This window comes from Clarias gariepinus, chromosome 28 (assembly GCF_024256425.1).
Source record: "Clarias gariepinus isolate MV-2021 ecotype Netherlands chromosome 28, CGAR_prim_01v2, whole genome shotgun sequence".
Classification (NCBI taxonomy): domain Eukaryota; kingdom Metazoa; phylum Chordata; class Actinopteri; order Siluriformes; family Clariidae; genus Clarias; species Clarias gariepinus.
This window is the reverse complement of record NC_071127.1, coordinates 14,004,475-14,031,134: the sequence shown is the minus strand read 5'-3', so window position 1 is coordinate 14,031,134 and position 26,660 is coordinate 14,004,475. Positions and strand designations below refer to the sequence as shown.

Below are 26,660 nucleotides of genomic sequence, written 5' to 3'. Positions count from 1 at the left end.
CACACAACGGACGGATTTTAGTGTAAAAAAAACAGATACATAAGAGTGTAGTTAAAAAAAAGAAATTTTCGCAACAACCAGATTTTTTTTTTTTTTTAGAATAAAATATAGAGTAGAAAAAGGGGGGAATAACGGATGAGTGGGGAGGGGGTGGGACTCTGTCAGCACGCTGTCACCTTCTCTGCCAGAATAAATCCATCAAACGCTGAAATAAATCGGGCCGTGATGATTTGCATGACTACGGTGGGAAAGGAAAAAATTTTTTATTATTATTTATTTATTTATTTATTTTAAAAGGCTTGGCTCGACAGCACATGCCGTTTAGACAAATCCTGCTCTCCGAATATGAGCGATCCCGAACGTCGTTCCAGAAATTTCCATTGTCATGTGCTAGATGATACGGGTTGATGTGGAAACGCCAGCCTGGTGTTATTGTTTCACTGTAATGAGAATCAAGCGAACAATTTGAAAGGCATTAACGGAGCTAATCAGAGATCTGATTTCGTTTCCTAAGCCGGCGTTCGGCCTGACCTTGTGTGAGCGCATCCCGACGAAAAACAGCAAGATGATTTCTGGGGCTTCTGAGGATTTTTCTTTGCCCAGGTGCGAGAAAGCATGAGTGGTAAAGATGGGCAGATGGCATGTCTCTGTCTCCTTCTTTCCCTCTCTCTTTCTCTGTGTCTCTCTAATTTGTCTCTCACTCATGCCGAAGTGTCTACGGTACCGGGTCAGCGTCTGGGAAGAGCAGAGTCGATTAGATGAGCAGCCGCGCGTGTGTGTTTCTATCTCTGTGTGTGTGTGTGTGTGTGTGTGTGTGAGAGAGAGAGAGAGAGAGAGAGAGAGAGAGAGAACAGTATGGAAGTGCAGATGCAGGCAGTCCCTCAGTGAGAATGTTTCCACTGGGAGAGAGACAGCTACGGCACAGCATCTGGGGCATTAACGAGCCTTATCACACACACACACACACACACACACACACACACACACACACACACTGCACGACAGGGATACATAGTGCAGTATATACACAGATATACTCTGCCTGTGTGGTTTTACAGTTTTTTTCCTCACCCTATTGCCCCTAGGTGTAGTGTGTGTGTGTGTGTGTGCGCACATTGCCCTGTGATGCACTGTACTGGGAACCCCCCCAGGGTGTATTTTTAATTGCTAGGCCAGATGCACCATGACCTGGAACCTGAGATATACACAAGTGTGTGTATATGTGTGTGTGTGTATGTGTATATATATATATATTATGCACAAAAGCACATGGCACATATTCTGTCTTTTGTTTTTATTTTACAATCACCAGATGAGCAGATACATCATTTTAAAAAAAGGAAATAAAACCAAGATTTGTTTCTCAAAAAATTATTATACAATTTTTCTCCATAGGGATTTTGTACAGGAGGAAACATAAGTCAAAAATGTAATAACATCATGATTCCATAATAAACATGACTTGAGATTCAGGGGTCCACAGATTCACCCACAGACCCATCTCTCTCGCTCTCTTTTTTTTTTTTTTTTAACATTTTTTACCTAATAAATATAAACTGTATGGTCATATTGTTGTTAGCCAGGCATTAGTGGATACACCAGGGCACAACCTTAATGGATGTCCATAGTCATTTCAGATACATCACTGTGCTACACACACACACACACACACACACACACTTTCTCTCTCACTCACACACACACACACACACACGAGAAGCTTTACACAGAAGCAGACATGGGGTCAGGGACCAAAACACGGTTGTGGGGGGAATGATAGGGCGTCGGTCACCAAGAACATAAAGAAGGGCAGAGGAAAAAGAGACGGCAGATGAAGACGGGCTTTATTGTCCTCTGTGGAGAGAGAAAGAGAGAGAGAGAGAGAGCAGGCTGGCTATCTGATAGAAGTGTGTGCAGGAAAAGCTGCGGAGAGGCACTTGACATTTGGCCTGATTCAAACAGCTTTGCTGAGGGAAGGTACTCTGATGGAAACACACACACACACACACACTCTCCCTCTCTCTATCTATATATCTTTCTGTCTCTCTTTGAGCTCATTTTTTTCTTCGAGCAACCTATCGGTCTCCTTTTCAACTCCTTCATTCTCCAATCTGTCTCTCTCTGTCAGTCTATCGATCAGTCTTTTCTTCTTTTTTTTTTTTCAACCTTGCCTCTGCTTCTATCCCTGATGGTCTACTTTTCGAAAAACTTATACCTGATGAGAAGGTTTAGAGATTGAGAAAAAGAAAAAAATGTCCAAATATATGTTCACCAATTCAGTGCATTATGGCGCTCGTGGGGGCTTGGGGGGTGGGGGGGAAGCTGGGTTGGGGCCCTAATCTGCATGTTTATGGACTGTGGGAGGAAACCAGAGTTCCTGGAGGAAACCCACCAAGCACAGGGAGAACATGCAAACTCCATACACGCAGACCTGCGGCGGGAATTGAACCGGACCCTGGAGGAACGAGGCGAGGTGAGGCGACAGTGCTAAACCACTGAACCACCGTGCCGCCACAAAGTGACACAACATGGAAAATATGCGAGGAAAAACAAAGACAGATATTTGGCCCGAACGCCGGTTAGCAGTGAGACGTCTGAGCGGAGGAGGAGGTTGCAGTAGGTGATCTCGCGTGGCAGCATGATTACGAAATTGAAAAGTTGGTTTTGAAAATGGAAAATGCACACAAATCATCGTTCTCGGTAAGCACTTAATTACTTCGATCTCCCCTAAGTGTAATCAGTGGATGAAGAGGATGTGACAGGAGTAAGTCTGAGAAAGGGAGATAGCACCCATTTTCTGATTGTTGCTAATTAGCATGCAGTTCACTAGTGTACAAATTTCAAAGGCGGTGCAATATAGCGTTCCTCAGAAGTTGGGTCTGACTGGGTCTGGATTTATGGTTTTGTCTTTTGGCAATGTTATCGCCACGCTATAACCACTTACTTTATTAAGCTGATGCAACAGAATGTCATTTAAGGAGAAATTCTGCAATATTCTGAATTAGGATTCATAGTGCACAGCTAGTGATTGTTAAAGAAGCTTTGTGACTGATCTACAGTATCAGCGCTGATTATCTAAAGAATCACTGCATAGTCTAATGGTAATGCAATATGCTAATGTAAAGTTGAGTTGAAGCTCAAAGTGCTTCAGATCGTAGGAGATCGCCACAGTAGAGTCGGCCAGAGGTGCACCGGAGGAAAAAACAAAAAGCCTCGCTCAGGAAGCGTGGTAGCCTCGGATCGTTCCTTATCTCATTACAGGGAAAGCTACATAAATCCACAGATGGAGAGAAAGAGGAACAGGGTATTATTTGCATGTTTCCTCTCTCTCTCTCTCTCTCTCTCTCTCATTCTCGCACCATATCAACGTCTACCTCCCTCTCTATGTCTGTCTACCTCTCTTTCTCGTCTTCCCCACCATTTGCTATAAAGTGACTTCAATCATCACTCTAGCCAAAACACATTAAGCTGGTTTGCCTGGAAAAAAAAAAAAGATGCTCTGAGTGCCACATTCGATTTGGAGTAGTGATGCATAGCTGGTGCATTACTTTAGAAAATAAAAACGATATGCTGAATATCAACAAAGTGGACCTGATGGATGACTGTCCTAGCAGATGGATAAAGAGACATCCAATGAACCTGCATGGGACGAGGACATGCGCGCGCGCACACACACACACACACACACACACACACCATAACCCTGACCAACATGTACATAACACTGGCTGACAGCACAGATATTTATTTCTCCATCATCTGATCAACTTTTTACTTAAAAGAAAAAAAAAGAATACACCAACACAATTTTTTCAATCTGGAAGGATAACAGAGTCATTTGGATACATTAAACCCAGCGAACCAGCAAACAATATGATTCCCCTGGTTTCAGAGTAGCTGTTACTGCCTCTGAATTTAGGGAGATGGATGTAAAGTGCTTGAGAGCTTTTGACCAGAAAGAGGTGATATTTAAGAGTGAACCAAGGGACAGAGAGGACAAAGCTTGGTTTAAAGAATGCCATTATACTAATCCACAGCAGGGAAAACACAGAGAGAAGGATTGAGGAAAGAGGAAGAATATTTATGGAGAACTCTACGTTCAAAATGACTGCACCGACACGAGCAACTATACGTCCTTAAAATGCCTTCTTTTGTACTGTTTGGCTCTCTGAGCAAAAATAAATCACAGTCAAATCAGTTCTGACCTGATCAGACCCCGCCCAACCTCCCCACAGGGCCCTACGGGTAAAATCTTCCCATTAGTGCCTGTGTTACCCAGGAACCCAACTCTGGCTGTTATGTGATTGCGGAGGCCCTGCAAACATCCCCATTCCCATTCCCAGACCTATTCCCATGCCAACACCCTGTGAAAGTGATCCGTCATAGTTGTAGTCCATTCCCTCTGTACAGTCCATGAAATCGTTGAGAAGAACAGACTCCACATCACCATCCAGACTGCTCTGATGGACGTCTATCTCCATCTCTGACTGCTGCAATCGGTTAGAAGGTGGCTGGTGGTGACCGGGTTGGTGGCTGCCATTCTGGCCCGGGTGGTGATGGTGGTAGTGGTAGTATCCGTGCCAGGGTTCTGTCAAGCCCTGGTGTTGAGCACCTGGATAAGTTTGATGCCGGGTTTGAGGTGCAGATGCCATAAAGGAGGGGTCCTGGGGCACATCCATAAAGCCGGCTGGGTTAGGGGGTAGGGAGGTAGAGGGAAGGTGGGCGCGAGGGCCATATGGATTGGAGGATTTGTGGTTGTAGGGTTGCAACATTTCATTGTTGACTCTGGGAGAGAGTGTTGATTGCCTTGTGTTGCTGTGCTGCATATGGCTGTGCATGTGGTTTGAATTAGGGCTGGGGTTAAGCTTATGGTTTTGCTTGTGGGGTTGGCCATAGTCATGAGTGGGGTGATGTTTGGGACCATGGTTGTACTCTAGATCTGGGTGATGCTTGTTGGGATTTTGACTGTGATGAAGGCTTGAGTTCTGCTTATGGTTTGCACCATGATCGTTGTGAAGGTTTTGATTGGGATTGGGATTCTGGCTCTGATTGTGACTGCAGCTCTGATCATGGCCATGAGAGTGGACGATACCATTAGACCGTGACATTAGTGAATGGGCAGCTTGACTTTGCCCTACCACCATGTCCTTTCCACAATACTGTGGCCCACCAGCTAATAGGCTCTCTAGAGCATTGTTCTCTGAGTAAGCCCTTAGGGGGCGCTGAAAGCTGGTTGGCTTGTTTTCCTGGATAGTCTGCATAGGAGCATGGTGCCTTAGCATACTCATGGAAGGCTGACCATAGACAGTACCACAATATGCTGTTTCCCCTTTGGGTCCTGGGCCATAATGGTAGCCATTGCACTTTAGTTGCTGTGGCTGTGAGAAGTCTTCTTCCAAGCTGATGGCTCCAGTAAGGTCAGCCAATTGAGGGAGCTCTACTGAGGGACAGTGGCCCCCAGTGCCCAGAGCAGGTGATCTGGTACTGGTGGGGCTTGAATAGAGGCGAGGGGAAGCAGAACAGGACAGCCCTCCCTCCTCTGGTTCATCTGGCTCTGCTTCAGCCACAATTGGTGACAGGCACCCACTTAATGTGGAGGCTGAGGAACTTGTTCTGGAGTGTAGGTCTGCCCAGGCATCAAACTCCTCACTCCCTACACCCATTCCACCCTTCCCAGCTGGGCTACCATGTTCTGGGGACCCCTGGATCCCAGGCCCAGCGCCAAGTCCTCGGCCCATCCCTATGGCCCTCTTCCGGCTTATCCGGCCTCGAGATTTCAGGTACTTTGTGCCATTGTCCATTGAGGCGGCACGTCGACGAGGACCCTTTCCCATCTTGCCACCTTCTGGGTTTAGCATCCACCATGAACTCTTGCCAGTTCCCTCATTCTGGACACGAATGAAGCGGGTATGCAGAGACAGGTTGTGGCGAATAGAGTTCTGCAGAGACAATTATGGGTAATGGGGTGGGAAGAGAGACAAAAACATGCTGTTAAACATTTAATACTATACTGTGCATATTGCAATAGCACATCTTATCTGGAAAAAAACAACACGAGAGGACTCTGCAATTAACCTGGATCTATTATTCTGGGTTTTTTTTGTTTTTTTTTTAACAGTGCTATAAATTACGGAGTGCTATATGATATATGATATGATATGATATGATATACAGTATGCAACTGCTATGCTATGAAATGGTACAGCAAATGGTAGTTTTTTTTAGTTATACTTTAAAATATATCATAGGAAAATGTACATATTTCATCATTATGTACCTATGCATAATATTCCTGATCATGACATGAATCCTCTTCATAAAAAAAATAATAATAATAATCTGGCAGCAGCTAATCATTCCTAATTGTTCTAATTGTTCAGATCAAGCGGCTGTTCAAGTAAAGCGTGGCAGGCACCAAGAAGCAGATCGATACAGCAGGCAGCCTTGTTCCTCCACGCAGCAAATACTCTCTCTGACTCACACCACTACCAACCGAGTCATGCACACACACATATATGTACATGTGCACACACACACAAACACACGCCACAGCAAGCACATCAAACCGTCGCCAAGGTTACCCAAATGAATCACACGTGGCAACATGATCACAGACGCCCCTATCGATTGCAGGCCTCCAAATATGACGGGGAGCCAGCGAGAGAGGCGAGAGGGAGAGAGGTGTGATTTTGGCATGCTTACTGTGCTGGAAGAACACCAGAACAAAGAGAACAGAAAAAGATGGGAGGGGGCTGTTTCCAATGCCAAGATAAACCATATTTAGATCACAGGAACAGATGAAGTAAACATGGGTTTGTTTCTTGCAACACAATAATTGGGGATTCTTTTTTTTTTTTTTTTTCTTGGGAGAATTGAGTAATTAATAATTGTGAGCGATCTGCTTGAAGTTCCTTTCAGGACAACGTAAAGACATCATCAAGAGCTACACAACCTTTACTTTGTACAATTCGGTGTATGGTAAATGCACAGCGTTTGAGCACTTTGTAGAATAACAATAGATATAAAGAGTAACGCTATAAAATCAGGATTTTTTTCCCCGTGTCTTGATCTGATGAATGCACACGCTCTGAGTAATGCATTACATTCTTCAAACAGCTGATAAAACAACACGCGCATATAAAATTTAATCTATATTTTATGCTTGAAGCAGCTGAGTGACACATTTCTGGCTGACTGCGAGTTCTGAGCGTCACTTTGCCTTTTGACAAGATCGATTGTGCTTTCCTTTTACTTTTTTCTTTCCCTTTTTCGCCCTCTTGTATAAATAGGAGACTTTCTTTAAAAAAAAAAAAAAACATCCCTGGCTGTAGATGCCAGCATTATATACACACATATAACATATCAAAATAGTACATGTAATGCTCGAATATTAAATATATTCTACAGAATGTAGTGCACTATGGTACAAAAAAGTATGCACAATGTATAAAAAAAAATACAGATAATATACGTCCAAAATTATATACTGCTGTATAAAATGTTACGGCTGGCGTTCGGTTTTGCCATAGCACGTCTTGCTATATTACATATATATTACTTGCTATAGATTGTTACGGGTTTTATACAGTATGCGAAAGCACCTCCTGTTGTTGTGTGTGCAACAGAATCCTTGCATTCATTGTATCATTGTACAGTATCACTCAACTAATCTCCATCTTTATTGCACTCTCTGTCTGACTCACACGCATGCACAAATTATATTTTCTTATTTACTTGCTCTATATATTACAAATCACAGCAAGTCCCGTAACGTTGCCTGTCAGGATTTCCTGCATTATTATTATTATTATTATCTAGTTAGTGTAAGAGTCAGTTGCAGGTAGGAATTTGGCCTACACTACACTACAAGGAAACTCCTTAGGATTATAGCATACAATATAAGCAATAACAATTCAGCATTAAAAAAAAAATTTAACCAAACAACAGAAGCCATAACACCTTTAATAGTTGTAATAAAACTGTAAGTGCACCATGTTCAAGTGGATTATTTAAACCTTTAAAAATATCTTGAAGTACATCGTTAAATAAGGAGCAATTTAGACTATATAGTACATGCGATGGAAGCAGAAGCAAAGCAAAATAAGTTGCAGTTGTGCACTGTAATCTTATATTATACCTTCAGGGTGTCTGGTTCACTCCTGGGCTCAGGTTACTTTTTTACATTTTACTGCTCCTGTTTCCTTCGGGTTCTCTGGTTTCCTCCCACACCCCAAAACATACATATAGATAGACAGGTTGGCTACATTACTGTAAATTGCCCCTAGGTGTGAGTGAGGGTGTGTACAGTGTGTGTATGTGATAGCCTTCTGCCCAAGTTCAGGATCCTACACGCCTTTAATCAGGTAGTATTCAGTGCTGCTATACTATCAAATGTTCAGTATTAAAACAAGATTTCATTGGTTTTGCAGTACAGGGTTGCAGGAAGGCTCAAGGCGTGGTGCCAATCCATCACAGGGCACGCAAGCACACCAAAGGGAATTTGGACACAAATTAGCATACTCTGAATGTCTTTGAGCTGAGGGAGGAAACCAGAGAACCCAGAGGAAACCCAGCAGGCACTGGGAGAATATGCAAACTCCACCCACACACAGACCCGAGCCAGGAATCTAACCTGTGTATTTACTGCACCATGAAATGTATTTGCTGATTTCCTGATTTTATTAAAAAAAAATTGCATTTTTGTCATACTTAAATAATCAAACATCAAACAAGCATCAAACAAATTCTATTATTATACAAAGATAAGCAGAATAAATACAACATGCAGTTTTTAAATAATGATTTCATTTGTGAAAGATTAAAAAAAATAATAATAATTTTTAAACCTGCCAGCCTTATGTGAAAAAGTAATTGCCCCTTAAATCCAAAAACAGGTTGTGCCACTATTGGCGGCATAAATCTTTCACATCGCTTTGGAGGATGAGAATTACTCGTCTTTTCAGAAATGTTTTACTGATGGATGGAAATTCTCCGTCAGGACTTTCTGGTATAGCACAGAATTCATCAGGTTCCATCACTACCACCATCATGGTTGACTGTAGGTATGAAGTTCTTTTTATGAAACACTTATCTGGTACACGCCAGATATACTCACTGCTTCCAAAACGTTTAACTTTTGTCTCATCAGTCCACCGAATATTTGCCTAGGTGATGTTTTTTTGGCTAATGTGAGATGATCCTTTGTGTTCTTTTTGGTCAGCAGTGACTTTCGCTTTGGAACTCTCCCATGGGTGCCATTTTTGCCCAGTCTTTTTCTTATTATTGAATCATGAACACTGGCCTTAACTGAGGCAAGTGAGCCCTGCAGTTCTTTGGATGTTCTTTTTTTTTGAGCTCCTGGACGAGTCGTCGTTGTGCTCTTGGAGTAATTTTGGTACACCTGGGAAGGTTCACCACTGTTCCACGTTTACTCCCTTTGTGGATAACCGCTCTCACCGTGGGTCGCTGGAGTACCAAAGCCTTAACAATGACTTCGTAACTCTTTCTAGACTGATACATGTAAATTACTTTGTTTCTCATCTTTTTGCAAAACTGCATTTTGTATTTTCTCTTTGCTTAATATTAAAATTTGTTTGGGTTTAATTAACTAATTAAGTGTGACAAATGCGTAAAAAATAAATAAATTCAGGAAGGGGCAAATATTGGAATTTCTTTTTTTACAGGACTGTATATTTTGTCACATTTATATAGTTCTCATCATATCGTATGTTTGGAAATTATCACATCTAATCTACCACAATCCTGTACCCAGGCCTATTTAGAAGTGCTAATTTTTTACAAAAGGCGCACGCAGCAAGTTGAAGAGTCTTTTCTTTGTTCTGAACAGATTTTACTTTTTATCAGACGAGATGAATACCATCCCCATCATCCAGGACTCCGGTACAGCATTTAGTGCTTCACACCATCATCTCACTTTCACACTTATTCATTCCTTTTCTCCATATCCTCCATCTGTTTATCACATAACCATACTTTTCACACCCCCAAAATCACTTACATACTTGTCCTTCACCTGTACTCAAACAGGAAAACAAAACCATCAGACAGATAGAAAAACAGCACACAACAAACCCAACACAACACGCTCCGGCATCCGTCACTTATATTCACTGAATTATCGTTCATCAAGTACCTCTATCAGCTCGCGTATGTGGAATCTATCTCTCTCCCCCCTCTTTTCTTTGCAAAAAAAGAGCTATCTTGTTTTCCCATAGTGATTCCGAGAGCTATTACGGCTCATATTAGTGAATGTATATCGGGCACACACAGCCAATTATCTTGGAGCTGAGCTGGAGATGAGCTCCAGAGTTGGCTGATCTCAAAGAGCCCCCTGCCTCTCTCTCTCTCTCGCTCGCGCTCTCTCTCCCTCTCTCTTTTCTCTCTGTCTGTCTCCTGGGATTTCTGAAGGGCTGATTCTCCAGCCCACGCTATCAGGCGAAAAAACCGTGCCACTTTGACTCTGCTCCTTTTCAAAGCAGTGAGAAATTGGATAAGTGAGGGGTATTTATGTTCTCTGGCCCCCCTCCAAGAAGCTCCTATTCTCAACCAACAGCTCAGCCAAATGACACAAGCCCCCATGCTGGTGTAATAGTGCAATGTTGTGCAGCCACGGCAGGCAAGGGGCTGACTTAATCAAAGCCAAACGGTGTGACAGCGTCGAAAAATGCCCCATGTCAGGCGATCAGAAAGCAGCCCTCTGACAGCTATGCCACGGCTGACGTTAGCTGCAGAGGGGTAACCATGACTACAGCGTTAAATGCTGGGGAGAAAAACGGGAAGTGTATGAGGCGGGTTAAGGATAAAAGTATGAAGTGAAAGAAATGGATTTGGGTTTTTAAAAAGAAAGGAGGAAAAAAGAACACGCAGTCCAATGTTCTAGGTTTCATCTGTGACTGTCAGGTGACTCACACCAACTCACAAGAGAGCTTCAATCATTCAGTCACACTGTCTCAGGAGCTGTCTCTAAGCACCGGTGATTAGCAAGTCCAGTGAAAAACTGCATCTGTGACTGCACTAGCCATCCGTAGTTCTCAAAAATGATGAACTTGAAAACCTTATTTAGTTTTTCAAAGTTTGACCAATTTGATTTCATTGTTCTGAAACTAGGAAGCCGATGAGCGAGAAACAATCCCAAAGCTTGACCCTGATCTCCATCATCTAACACTGATCCCTTAAGGAACACAGATCCTCTTGTTAAGTCTGTTTTGCTCAACCACAGTGTGGCTTGTGGTAACGATTTGCAAGCAGCACGCCTGTGGCTCCATTTCTGACACAGACACCTTGCAGACTGCCTAGCCCTCCTCAGCACACTCTTGCGTACTTGTTTACACACTCACATTCATCAATTCATCCAGAGGAATCCACACCCATACACAAGCTTTTGACCACACTCGCCCAAACACATGCATACAGCAATCTAGCAAGTGCATTCAATCCCAGGCTAATCTTAAAGTCTGGATGTAATCCGGGTTAATCTGGCTGTTCGTCACCTGGGTCTCAACCCAGGAGGTGCTTGAAAGATGGGATTGAAGGGATCATATGTTGGCACGGAAGCAGAAAGCTAAGCGTAATGATGGGCGAATACAACCCAAATGAGGATGGGTTTCCTGTTGAGTCCTATTGCCATCTTAGGAAGTTTTTCCTTGCCACTGTCGCCCTCGGCTTGCTCATCAGGGGCTATTTGACCATTTTGATTCATACACATTCACATTCCATTCAAACCTAAATAATTATTTTGATTGTGTAAAGCTGCTTTGCAACAATGACAATTGTTAAAAGCGCTATACAAATAAAATTGAATTGAATTGAATAAACTTCAATATGGAGTCGTTTCTATGGGAATTTATGTCCATTCATTCTGTAGAGCATTTATGAGGTCAGGCACTGATGTTGAATGAGAAGGCCCCGCTCACAATCTCTGTTCCAGTTCATCCTAAAGGTGCTCGATGGAGTTGAGGTCAGGGCTCTGTGTTAGGGCCGGTCAAGTTTCTCCACACTGAACTCATTAGTCCAGTCTTTATTATCTTTGCTTTTGTGTGTGTCATGTTGGAATAGAAAGGGACCTTCCCCAAACTGTTGAGACAAAGTTGGAAGCATAGCATTGTCCAATATGCTGAACCTTTAAGATTTGTCCTGCACTGGAAATGACTGAAATACCTAAATTCAATAATTAACTGGTTTGGCCAAATACTCACTCAATCATCCATAGTTCTTTATCCTGTCTACAGGGTCGCGAGGGCCTAGAGGCTATCCCAGGAGACTTGGCATGAGACAGGGTATACCCTGGACAGGGTGACAATCCATCAGAGAGCACACACTTACACGCTCATTCACACAGAATACGAGCAACTTGGAAAAGCCAATTTGGCAAGTCAGCATTTCTTTGGACTGTGGGAGGGAACTGAAGCACCTGAAGGAAACCCAACAGGCACGTAGAGAACATGCAAACTCCATGCTCACAGAGCTACGGTGGGAATCAAACATGTACCGAAGTAGAAAAAAAAACAGTGGTGGATTATGCCTAAGCTGTTGTCCATGAGAACAGGCTGCTGTAACATCGACACGTTATAGAAGAGACATCTGTCATTTATTCCACATTATGGACACTGAGCTAGCCTTCAAACTGACACCTTGATCAAATATCTACAAGGCATAGTTAAGAGCGCCGCTGGATGTCCAGTCTGTAGCCATGATTAGGACCTTTAACAAAAGGGACAGTCATTTAAGAAAAAGATAAAATAACATTTTTAAACGTCATCATGCTGAGCAGGGAATCTGTATAGGTTAAAAGTGTAGATGGATAGTTTTTGAATTCCTATAAAAGACTCAGAAAAGCGTTGTGATTTGCAGAACACTCAATTTAGAGCCTTAAAGGCAATCATTTATTTTACGTCATGTGCGTTGCTCCATTGGATACACAGCAGAACATTCTTTTCAAGGAGGGATTGCTGAAGTGTCCTTAGGAGCTAGCAAGGCTGAAACGTTTGCAACCTTGCTCAAGCATTATGTATTAATCCTTCTTACACAGCCATCAATCATTAGACGCAGACTCGGCAATGGGTCTCTTTTAGCCAGACATGTTTTGGATAAGCACGAGTGTGGTAAAAGATAGACAATGACTGTGTGCATTATGAAGGAGAAGCAAAGGAGGGGGATTGCGAGAGAGAGAGAGACACACAAAGCAACATATTACAGCCGGGGAGAGTTAAAAAGAACGCTGGGAGAGCTGAGTGGGAAAGAGGGCTCATCTGCTAAGCCTGTCTGGAGGCAATCGATGGAAATTAGCAAATGCTAAAGATACACTTCCTGTGGAGGGTGTCATGGGTTGACGTTTATTTGTTTGAGGGGGGAACGAACTTAAGAGAGAAAATGCAAAAAAGAAATGAATTCAATGGTCAAGTTCCGTTCCGAGAGCTTGTTCGTAAGTCCAATCTGTTCAACAAACATGGTCTAGGTTCTAGGATACTAACTAGCGACACACAGTATGAACTTGCCCTTGTTCTTTCGAAGGTCTGGCATCTTTTCACCTAGCTCCATTCTCTCAATTATTTTCACTTTTGTCTCCATCGTTATTGCAGTACCAGCTTCATCACCGCTGCTTTTATGCTTGCATCCGGACATCCTGGGCTTGTACTCCACTTGCAGAGAATCCACGGTGGACGTACGTACTTGTAATCTAACTTAATGTTCTTGGAATGTATCTTGGAAAGTTCCTAACTCGAATGTTCGTATGTAGGGGACTTACTGTACTGTATAGTTGCTAGCCATTTTGTTAGCATGTCATGCAGTTATTCGATCAGACTGGCCATCAGAATGGCCGTTGCATGGTTGCTGGTGCCAGATGGGCTGGTTTGTGAAGTTCAGAAACGGCTAATTCTTTGCATTTTCGCAGAGTTTTAAGATCAGTGATAAATGGTCACACTGAGCTGCAACAATGACTAGAGTAAAATCGTTCATTACAAACCGTGATGAGCAGAAAAGCGTCCAACATGCCAAAGCTTGAGGTGGTCGAACTGCAACAGCACAAGACAGGAAACGATATTTGTCTATCCAGTTTAGCCTTCAGTGAGCATGCCCTCTGTAACCTCAGATTCCTGTTTTTCCTTGATCTGTATACATTAGATGAGCCTAATGGTAGGATTGTGTAGCAGTGGCCTAAATCTCTACCTACTGCTGTAACAACTATTATTACGGAGATGTTAATTGCTGAAAATTGCTCACAATTGCTATCACAACCTTGGAAATACAAAAGACACAGCTAAACACTCAGTCGTCCTTTTGTTCTTTACAAAGATGTCAGTCACTGCCCAGAGTAAGAGACAGAGAAAGATTACTTTGGATGGAAATGGCCACTGTGTTTGCGTTTTTGAACGACCAAATGATTAACGGCTGCACCAAGTGACATACTGTAGATTCAACATAGCCCTAAGGTACAGCATAAAAAAAAAACCCCGCACCAACCACTGGTAGGGGCGACATCCACTGTAAATAAAACCACTTTGTGATTCAGTTCAACATGAATAATGCTCCTCTAGACAGGGTAAAACAAGACATATAAATCTGTTTAGTTTTGTTGGTATTTTGTTTTTTGGAAATCTTCATGGAAATACTGATGCTGTATGATCCCAGGATATAGATAACTCACTGTAGAGTATAAGACTATTATCGGCTATTTTTATAATACTCAGTGTTGCAAGTTCATTTCCCTGGTAGTGCAAAATGTCATCTTGATATAATGGCAATATAGTGCTGCCATACAGTATAAATGTAATACTGTACAGTCATTTAATGCAGATTACGGTTGCAAATGTTAGTTATTGTTCTTCACTGAGGTTTTTTAAAACTAAAATGCTTTTTGATCTGTTGCACTAGAGCACAAGCAGCAGAACAGAACAAACACATTCAAGTTGTTGTTGGTCTCCCTGCTCCCGTCAAGGGGTCGCCACAGTGGACCATCAGATGCACACAACTTGACACATGTTTCACGACTGATGCAACCCCTTCCATTTTATCTGGGCTTGCGACCGGCACTGCATCCAGTGACTGGGGTTTGGGCATTGGCTGGGAATCGAACCCAGGCCTTTCACATGGAAACCACCAATGACCAACAACCACATTCAAATCTGAGAGTTTAAATCATTTCAATCACTTTTTTTTGAATAACAATTGGTTATCCTTCATTATATAGGGATAAAACATGAGTAACTTTAAGTTAAAGACTGGTGTCATGTTTCTGATTGGCTGGTGATGAGGAAACCAAATTTTGATCTATGATCTTTACCAGGGGTGGCATAGTGGTTAGCCCCATGGTCGGGGTTTGAGTCCTGCCTTCAGGTCTGTGTGCATGTTCTCCCCATGCTTGGTCGGTGCTCTAGTGTTCTCCCACAATACAAAGACATGAAGATTAGGCTAACTGGCATTTCCAAAATTACTTATAGTTTGAGTGTGTAAAGGACTGGCACCCCCTCCAGGGTATATTCCACCTTGTGCCCCTTTACCCTTAGAAAGGCTTCTGGCTCCTGGTCACCTTGTACAGAATAAGCGGTATAGAGTGAGATGGAGACATAGAGTGATCTTTACCCATTCCTACTCAATGTTCAGTGTCCGTAGTGAAATAATTTTTTTTTTTTACTACTCTCAACACTCGGTTTAGCACTGCCATTACATCCATCCATACTTCCATTTAAGCCATCATTACTAACACTACAACGACCTTCACACCAGTGGCCATTGCAGCAAGTGCTGGAAGGTACACTGATTGGGAACACCAACCTTACAACCTACAGGTGGACTCCCAACCATATTCAGTACTACAAACAGTCAGCCTACAGTGCACATCCTTATACTATGAAGGAGACTAAAATACCCAGAGGAAACCCAGAATGCAAACTCAATGCGCACTGTAGGCAAGATTCAAACCCCTCACGCTGACATGACACCTGCCCTGACATTACACATTGACTTCCAATGGAACTTTCTTGCAGATGTTAGCTCCCTCACCAAACTTGGTTAGTCTTTTAGGCCAAGCGAGTCCAAGTGAGAGTCAAAAAGGGAACAGGTACTCTATGGATAGACACATTGTGTTTGGGGGGAGGAGGAGTGCGTTTGAAAATAGACTGAACAGATTAAAGAGCATCTGAGTGCAGAGCAGGGGATCAGAAAATCTGCCCTGCGTACCAAAATAGCCTTCGAGGGCACGGTGAGCCAAACGTTCCGATCCCAGGTTTAGTAGAGCCAGGTTTCCCAGGACAAAGTGGCTCACAATGACGCCACAGTTAATGCGCTTAGAATTAGACTTCATCATCACAACATTTCTTTCTCTAATGCTCAATTACTCCACGTGAAGAAAAAACAAAATTGCATGAAATTGCACAACACTGCAATGCTGTAGTTAAATTTAATTATATTGCTATAAAGTGGGCATTTCACCTTAAGGTAATCCTAAAAATGGCACTTGAAGCCGTCATAAAAAAATCTTTTCAATAATCATTTGAGGATTTTACTTATATTTTAATTAGTCTTTTAAAAAATTTTACTAGTGATATATTAGTACATATAATAATATACCTTATTATTGCCATGGTACTTAATTATCGTGTTACTTGATTACCATGGTCGGCACTGTAAGACTTTATAGAGTACGAGGGTAGATATTATGTCATCTAAATGGGTACTGAGGTAGTCCTATGTGTGTACCACAATGTTTTAGTGAATACCATGGTACTTATTGGATACAACAATGGTTACCAAAGTTCATCATGTATCTAAAATGGTATGTTTGTACTGTACATACTGTACCATACTCGATATATTGGTATATACTATTGGCATGGTATAGGTAGTAGCATACAGTATACAACCTTAGTAGCTGCTGTGGTACCCATTAATTACCGTGGTATTCACTAAAGTATTGTGTATTAACCTTTGGAAGGTACTATAACAGGTGGTTATTTTATAAATATAACTATGGTACATAAACATATATAACATATAAAATATATTTTTGACAACATTGTGGTACATGTTGCATAGTACCATACTACACTACATGGTAGAACCATATACTTTATTATAGTACTATATATGTTCCATTGTACCAATGTGTGTCCCATGATGTGTTTACATGTAATATATCAACATGTAGTATCAAAATACCATATTTGCACACTATGGGAAACTTGGGAACGTTATTCAGCATGCTGTGTTTGTTTTTTACTATTGGAGGAAACCGAAGTACTCAGAGGAAACCCAGCAAGCAAGGGGAGAACATGTACACTTTATGCATACTGACCCAGGCGGGAATCGAACCTGGTGCTAACCACTACGTCACAATGCCGCATTGTTGCCTACCAGGGTTATTGGCCTAAAAAGACAGGATCTATAAATATGCGCACATTTTCAGTTTAAGATTCATCCCTATAAGAGCTGCTAAGATCTTTACAGTAGCTAACTTGTATACTGTTGATGATAAACTTGTACCCTCTTTTATGTATGCTAGCTACTGTATGGAACCCACTAGCAAACTAGCTCTCATTTTCCATAGCAACAAAACGAGTGGGATTTCAGTATCTAGGTATCTGTTTGGTTCATCACGCCCAACAGAATGCTAATTTTCTTGTAATGATTTTCAAGTTTAAAGCCACGAAGCCTCATTAAAGAGATCACAAGCTCACACATAATGCGCTCAGTAGTTGATGCTGCTGCTGCTGCTGTTTCCAATATCAAGACTTGATTTAAAATTGGAAAATGTCCCAAACAAGCTTTCTTCAATCTTTACGATCAGTATTAGCCATCCAGGTGAAGTAAGTCGTTAATAACCGAGCTCAGCGATAGCCCATTTTGTCGCTTCTCTCTTCCAAAAAGCGAGTGACACTGACTATAATTTTTTTATTTTATTTTTTTTTTTTTTGCACAAAGTCATCCTCTGTCCTAGACAGAGCATGCACAATTAATTAGTAAATCATTAATTAAGTCACGCTTCGATTCTTTCAGTTCGAGGGCATGGAGAGAGTTGATCACTTTAATCAAGAGCAAACAGATGAGGAAGCACACTCGCATGATTCTTAATTAAAGCGCGGCTAGATTAATGCATTTTACAGCATAGTTTAAGATCAAATCCAAGTTCATGCCGAAGGACAAAGGCGTATTGTGTACGCATGGATATTTATGGGATTTTCTTTGGATGCTGGGAAATGTATTCAAGCGTACTGTAAAAGAATGCCTTGAGTGCTCATGCACTTTATAATCATGTATAACACACAAAGATGTGTCTCGCGCGCGCGCACACACACACACATGCACATGCACACACACATGCACACTTGTGCTCTGTTAGCCTGGCACATAGGGCCCGCTCATTACAACAATGCCAAGCTACCAGTTGCTAAGGAGACCTGTGGGAGAGGGAGGGTTCCTGTTGCTATGGCAGCAAGCCTGCTTTCTGCCAACCGCCTTTCCCCACGAGACCTGACCGTAGTACGCAGAGAAAGGGAGCGACAGAAAGAAAGGAAGATGGAGAGGAGAACGAAGGAGCAAGCGTGTGTGTGTGTGAGAGAGAGAGAGAGGGTGAATGACTGAGTTTGTGGGGGAGGAAGAGGGGGTTAGGGGTAAGAGATGTTGAAAGAGTTTAAAAGAAAGACAGCAGCAAGCAGTGTAGGATTCGGGGGGAGGTGTGACAGAAAACCGTAGGGGAAAACAGGAGAAGGGAATGTGCTGTGAAAATTGATGGAGTGAAAGAAGAATAGTCAGGGTTAAGGCGAAGCAGCAAATAAGCAAGGATGCCTTTGAGAGCTCCATTTTCTTTCCCACGGAGTGATGTACGGCGCCGAATTGCGCTCAGCTGATGGCGAACGAGCACAATGAGCACAGGCGGGACTGAGGAACCTGAAGTTCGCCGAACTGACCCAACACTCTGACCTCAACGTACCTTCCCTTCCCTTTCCTCTTTTTCAAAAGCAGCCTCGCGCATCGCCTTTACCTTGACTAGTTCAAATAAATATATCATGTTTATCTGTTTGGTGTGTGTGTGTGCGCCAACACAATCTCACACAACCCACCTGCAGCGCCTTCTATACGCTGCATATCACCATTCTGCATAGCAACATATCAAGCTTTCATTCGAATGATCATGAATGTAATGCAATAAATCATTTCGGCACATGTTTAAACATATACAGAACAGCTGGATTTCATCTGTAAAGTTTTCTCACAACCAGTCCTGCAGGTTATGTACGTATGTGCGTTGTAACACTGTATTCGTTTGGGCGTTTTCATCATGTGAATAGTTTTCCGGCTCTACAGTGACTAAGAATACAGACTCATTCAACCTTTTTGGAATTACATTAGCTATTTTTTAATCACGCAATGATTCAAAGCACAAGTAAAAAAGAAAGAGTAAGGAAATCTTAGCTATCTACCACACATTATACAATCGCATACATCTAAAAGAATACCATATCATGAGAAAGCACTTATTTTTCAAATGAAACCTGGGAAAGCACAAATGCTGCCCGAATATGTTGTCGATCTAGGAACAGGAACTTTTCAGAGTATCAACTTCCTGTTTTTGTGGATGCATGTAGGATAGACAGCGATGGGTGGTCGGGGGGGGAAGCAATGTGAAATTTTTTTAAAAAACCCTACCAGTATGGCTACGGCGTAGCATAACATATACCTGCTAGAAAAATATGCTTGTGCATTTTCCAAGCGTATTCATTTTTTATTTATTTTTTGTCAGAAAGCCACAACCAATCAGCTTCACTCTTTGTGCTCCTGGATCAGTTGGTGAAATTCTCTCTGTTCTCTTTGTGCTTGAAGGATGGGAAGCACTACGGCAGACGCCACGGAAGCACAAGCTCACGAGCGCTTTGGAACAAAGGAAAAAGGCACGGCTGGCATTTTAACACTCGTTTTTAGAACTAACGCGTGAACTGCCCCTTAGGCCATCATGTAACACTTAATTCAAAGTCATTTTGGTATTACAGAGACTTATGTTGTCCTTCAACATAAGTTTGTTTAATCAGCCATAAAAAATAAAAAAACATTTGCCTATTTTTATGATTATTTTGATTTATTTGTTGAAATTATTATAAGGAATGAAAATCAGTCAATGAAGATTTTTATATTGTAATTATTTTCTTTTTTTTCCAAAACACCTGGTCAGTTTTTTTTATTGTTGAAAGTTGGCGCTGTTTCGGTTTAAAGCTGCAATTTGCAAGCAAAATTACTTTTGCACAAACTTATTTTGACACTTCTGTCTGACAATTTAATGCAAGTTACTTTAAGGTTAGAGTTGCTTTGGTTTAAGCATCTGACTGGCATTTTTTTCAACAAGATTTAAATGTTTTTTCTCCCCGTCTACCTTAAACGTGAATTGTATGTTGCTTGTAAGTTATAAAAAAAAATCATTTGCTGATCACCGATCGTTCGTGACCTTTTGACCTTGAATAGAAATCAGATATTTGAATATTAAGTTTGAGAATTCCTACTATAAAGTATTTAATTTACTTATTTTCACCCCAAAAGGTGTCGTGTGAAATACTGTACATTGGACCTAATAATACATTATAAGTGTATATACCATATACATATTTACCATTTTAGGATTTCCTATAAACCGTCAAGACTTAGTTGAAAAATAGTACATTTTTCTAAATACTATAAGTATTTGTTGGTCATGGATCATATAAAAGGCTAGTTTTTCATTCACGTCCTGTCAGCTCACCTGATAACGATGACCTGGATATACAGTACCTCCCAACATTATAAATCCAGATGTGCAAAAATGTCATTCACAATCACTAGCAATACTTAAGCAACTAGCATGCAGTTTAAGGTTGTTAGTTAGCTAGAACTGCATTTCTGGGAGTCATCATGTGGCGAGACGTGATTGTGAGGGCGCACGTGATATCCGTAGCAGAATCATGACGAGATCATGTTGAGATGTTGAGATCATGACGGTTAAGGAAGGTTTGTGTTTAGATGATAGCAAATCATAGAAATGCAGCATATTTTTGGATGCTACAATCCAATACAACTATGCTTTTCTTTTTTTTTTCTTTAGGTTGTGCTTTTTTTCAGTCCTTATCAAGCAATCCAGAGCACACAAGGGAAAACTGAACAAAGTGCACACAAGGACTGCATAAAATATTCCACAGTTACCCAAGCCAAGAGCTTGCTGCCTTCAAGTCCACCTTAAAAGTTCATGTGTACGAGTTTGAAGGAAGTAATAGTGGACATAATGGTTTGTGGTCAAATATCCTCACCTTACTGAGAGACATGAATAATTATCACTTATATCTTAATGTATTCGTGGAAAAACTGTTCTGGGCAACTGCAATCCAGCCCAAAGTTTGTAATTGTGTAACATGTGATCTTCATGTTCATAACTATGATTTCAACTGGTAATTACGATATTGGTAACAGAACTTCAAAGTTGCATTTTTTTGAGGGGAGGTCATTTTAACCTAGGACCCTGAGGCTACTGTATGAGGTGGCGATGCTTACCCACCTGGACAACAATGGTTAGCTAACATTTTTAAAAATCCTAAAGCAGATCAGGCTTGGTAGCAAAAACTACACACCACAGCTTAGTCATGCTGGATATCATCCATAACATTAAAATGCAAAACATCAGCCTGGTCTCGCACGTCTAGGGTCGAGGGTTCAATTCCCACCTCGGGTCTGTGTGCATGGTCGGTTTCGTCCCACCATCCAAAGACATATACATCTACGGGGTGCCTTGTGATGGATTAACACTATGTCCTAGGTGTATCCCCCTTCGTATCCTAAGTCTCCTGGGATAGGCTTTAAGCCTCTTGTGACCCTGTACAGGATAAGCATTATAGAAGATTAATCAATGAACACAAGGCCTAGATCTGGTCCCTTGGGGCATGACTCCTCAAGACCTCTGGGGTGTGCTGTGGTGGTGTCTGGTATATAAGTGGACATCAGTTGTGGATTCTTTGGATGCTGTAAGTTGCAGGACTCCATGGATCAGAGATGTTTGTTTAGCGCATTCCACGGATGCTCGGTCGGATTGAGAGATCTGCGGCCGGATCAACAACCTTGACCTCTTTGACTGTTAAGCTCCATATTTGGTAGGCTGAGGTTCTGGTGCATTTCTATCATACGCAGCATTGACTGTGGTCCCCACAGGCATAGATGCGTCTTGGAAGCCCATGATCCCGTCCAATGCACCTGGCGTTGGAATACACAACTTGTTATAACTTAAACAAGAAATACCACACTATTACAAAGCAAGAAGCAGGTGAAACTACACCGAGGGTGTGGCGAGCCCTAGCCAAAAACGGGGAGAAATTCTCTGACAAACAGGAAGTGACATTATGTCTACCAATGTGCATACATTACAGCTTGTGAGCTCTAAGAGGAATTACAATGCAGGAGAAGATGCAATGAGGTGCATCACGACTCAACACCGCGGCCCGCTCTGTAGTAATAATGCACTGAAAGAAGAGAGAGAAAGGGGGGGAAAAAGGTTTCAAGGAAAGAGATGGATAGAGGAGGAGAGACGGTATCGATCAGGGGTGTGATGAGGGCCCTGTAGCGAGGAGTCAAATGAGGAGAGATGGGAGAGCAAAAAAAAAAAGGAGAGAGAGAGAGAGAGAGAGAGAGAGAGAGAGAAAGGTTGACTGTCTGAAGTTTATTTATTTATTTATTTATTTAGTTTTGCAGTTCTTCAGCTCGGAATTGGTTCCAACCCGCGCTGCTCCTCGTCTTCTGACATTCCTCACTGCTTCAATTCTTCTGACACACATACTGCACAAATCTGTCTTAGCTGATAAATTAGGCTTGAGGGGATAAGAATGAGACAATGGACCGTCTAAATGTTTCCCTCCTCATCTCTCTCTCTCTCTCTCTCTCTCACACACACACACACATTTCACAGTGTGCTTATGCCATATTCATTGTGGTCGTTTAAAGGATGAGCATCTCTCCCCCTTGTGTGTCTGTTTCTCATTCAGAGAGAACGTGGCGTCTCGTTCTTATAGACTCGGGGAAGAGTGGCTGCGTCTGTCCTGTTCATCTGCTCGCATTCAGACACACACACACACACACACACACACACACACACACACACACACGGATACACAGCCTGACAAACTTACTTATATATTCAAATACACTCAGTAACTGATTTTATTGACTTATTCATGCATGAGTGTATTTCAGGGGCAGAATGCTCTGTCTGCCCGTCTCATACACTCCAGACATAACCCCCCCCACCTCCCCCACCCCCCATACACATGTAAACCACTCTCTAGAGTGCAGACGTTTTCAGGTTCATTTGGGGTCTTTGTGTACTTCTTGACTTGCCCCTGTCCTACAACCCTTCCAATCTTTCCTTCTCACTCTTTCTTTCATCATCGTCATCTTCTTCTTTAACTCCCTTTCCTCCATCCTTTTTCCTGGTCTACATTTTCGCACGAAAAAGATTCACCGTTTCTGGAACAAAGACAGCCCAATTAAGTCAGTTTGAGTTAAGGTCAACACGGCAGATGGAGTAGAGAAGAGAGAAGGTAAAATTTTAGCAAGGAAAAAAAAAAAGAAAGTAGGGGGAAAAAATGAGAGGAAGATGAGAAAAAGGAGAGCCTGAGTGACTTTGTAGCACGAGAGAGGCGACTCCGTTTTTTAGCTTGCTCGATGGGAGACATATGAAATATTAATAACCGCTCCAGCCATCCACTTCAGAGGCCCATGCTAAAACTTAGTGTCTAATGAGACACTGCTCATGAATTGCTAATGAAGATGCTGGAATGTGTGTGTTTGGGTTGTGTGTGTGTGTGTGTGAGTCTGTCGGTCGGTGTAGGGAGGGGCCATTAGATAGATGGATGGGGGGGGGGGGGGTGAGGCTCAGTAGAACGTGAAGTCTTTGAGAGAACTTTTAAAGAACTTCATTAAAACAAGAAAAACTACAAACTACTTAAAAAATCTAAGCAATGCCATTCCCTTGGCTTAGTAACACACACACGCACACACACACCACAGGCATGGGACATGTCAGCACATATTGCCTCAGTATAGCCTCACACCTTTTAATTTGTACTAATTTTTTGTACCAAGATTTAGGGTTAGATTTAGGACAAGGGTTCATCCTCATGTCTTTACCTACGACTGGATGTGTGGAAACGAATAAAATCCAAGCCGCCTTTGAAAGAATTTGTACCCGTTTCTCCTGAGACCGGGTTGTTTATCTAGAAAATGTATCTTGCATACAAATCCAGCACCGTGAATACACTTCAGAGTCTCTGAACATTGCTAGGATATTGTATTAGAAAACTTGTCAGACGTCACTGCGGAGTAAATGCATTTAGTCCGCCTAAAGTTGTCTAAAACTTTACTTAATAAACCTGATTTCTTAACTCAGCGAATGTCATGCTTTGGTCAGGTTGATTCTTAAGCCTAATTCGTTCATTTTGTAAGACTTTTTTACAGACATTTTTTAACTTCTGGTGCATATAAGGACATACTGTACACTAGATGGACTATAGTATTTGGCCAAACCTCGATCATATCCAGTGAAGGACAAACTTAAAGCTTCAGTATACCAAAACCTCTTGGACAATGCTGTATCTCCAACTTTGTCTCAACAGTTTGGCGAAGGCAACATGACTGAGCCCCAGTGCACAAAGCAAGGACTATAAAGACATGGTTTGATGAGTTCGGTATGGAAGAACTTGACCGGCCCTAACACAGAGCCCTGACCTTAACCGCATCGAGCACCTTTGGAACAAACTGGAACGGAGATTCAGAGCTTCTCGTCCAACATCAGTGCCTGACGTCATAATTGCTCTACAGAATGAATAGGCATGAATTCTCATAGAAACACTCCAAAAATCTTGTGGAAGCTGTTTTAGCTGCCAAACGGGAACCAACTCCCCCGTATATAATGTCATTGCAGGTTTGGCCCAATACTTTCGTCCATATAGTGTACAGTATATGTAAGGTGTAATGTCTGTAATATCTTTGAATGTTGTAACATTACAGTTTCCATTCGCTGGAGATACGAGGTCATGCTCGAACCTGTATCCGTTTGCACAATGACTTATTTACTGTAGGCACAATGCCTTGGTGCCTTTGGGATACACCACTTGTGCAAAATGGAAAGTGAGCGCTCCTTATTAATTTTTCCCATTTTGTTGGCGGTTTTCTTTCGGTTTCTTGATTTTTGGTTTAAGAGGGAAAAACAAATGACACAGGATTCTACATGGAATACATGGATTCTAAAGTGTACTGTGTATATATACGAATAAAAAAAAGTACTCTATCATACAGTATGTAAAATGAAACAATCCGCTTCACATAATTTGTTCGTGAAAAACCAAAAATGGCACCAAATGGGTGCCAAAGTAATGCATTGCATTATTATGACAATGGTACTATATTGAAAATTAATGCACTATATTAATATTACAGTAAGGTTTTACTTCCATCCATGTAAAAGTGGGTCTGTTCCTGAATTTACTGAATCTGATCCTGAACCAGTCTGAAAAATCCTACAGAGATTGATAGTTTGGTACATCGCCACAGTTTTCAGGAATAATAACATCACCCTTAAAAAATTTCAAGCATGCCTGAAATTTTTAACTGTAACCAACTAAAAACATCATAGTAGTGCATACGTATCATAGCAGTTCTTCAGGACTATGCAGGTGCTTTGTCCCACTTCATAACAGATCTCGGAGTCAAAAATATTCCGGATTCCTATGATTTTGCTATCATCCAACAACAAAAGTGCCACAATGTCAACTCACAAGTAGTTAAGAATTGCCCTTGTATTGCTAAGAGCCACTACCATCCTGCCACGGACGTCACTTCTACCTATATGGCTATATAGTTCACTACATAGGATGGTAGAATGGTTATTTCCACCAAAAATCAAATGCACTTAAATTGGAAGTATAAGGCGATTTAAGGTTTAGCTCTAAGCTCTTCGCTAACTGGTTATTTGTTTGCTAATCATGCAGAGAGTGATGACGTGAAATTTTGCACCATCTGGATTAAAGGTCTCGTACAGTATTTTGCTATTTGCTATTAAGAAGTTAACAAAGGTCCCTGATAATACCCAAAAATGCCTACAAAACGGATTTATGCATAGTAAGGCTGCTTTAAGGCACGTGAGGTTAAAAAGTGAAGTCAATTCAAGACAATTAGATATGTTTTAGCATAAGGTTCAGGAATGTATGCAAGCCACTTAAAAAAAAAAAAATAAATTAAAAGCGAGCTCTTTGTATACATTTCAGAACAAAATTTCTTTTACATGAAAGCAAATTTCTACCTCGTAGGTTCAAGACCCCAGGCTCGACCCTTAACCCTGGTTTCTGTCTCTGTAGCGTTTTCTGTGTGTTCTTTACATGCCGATGTGGGTTTCTTCCAAGTTCTCCTAAAAGCCTGCCAGGTATAAGGAGCACCTGACACTATGGTATCAAGGACCTGACTAGGGCAAAGCAGTTACTCAAGATTAATGAATAGAAAATAAAGAGGCAGGCAGTTAACTATCCTCATTGGAAAACTCATTTCGCTTCTTTCCTCAATTATTTTTAACAGGGAGCTAGAACGGCATCGTCATCACCTACAGAGAAACGCAAAGTCTGTACGTCCTCTAGCCCGGACTAGACTGA

At 41.7% G+C, this 26,660-nt stretch overlaps 1 protein-coding gene across 1 annotated transcript in view; it reads right to left on the bottom strand.

Annotated features, from left to right (window-relative positions):
• Window positions 1-2,354: 2,354 nt before the first annotated feature.
• The window catches only part of foxo6b (forkhead box O6 b), a 37,241-nt gene continuing 12,935 nt past the window's right edge, over window positions 2,355-26,660 (bottom strand). The window contains exon 2 of the mRNA XM_053489760.1: window positions 2,355-5,939. Coding sequence (XP_053345735.1) covers window positions 4,272-5,939 — 1,668 coding nt within the window. The 3' untranslated portion in view covers window positions 2,355-4,271. The remainder of the gene's footprint in view (window positions 5,940-26,660) is intronic.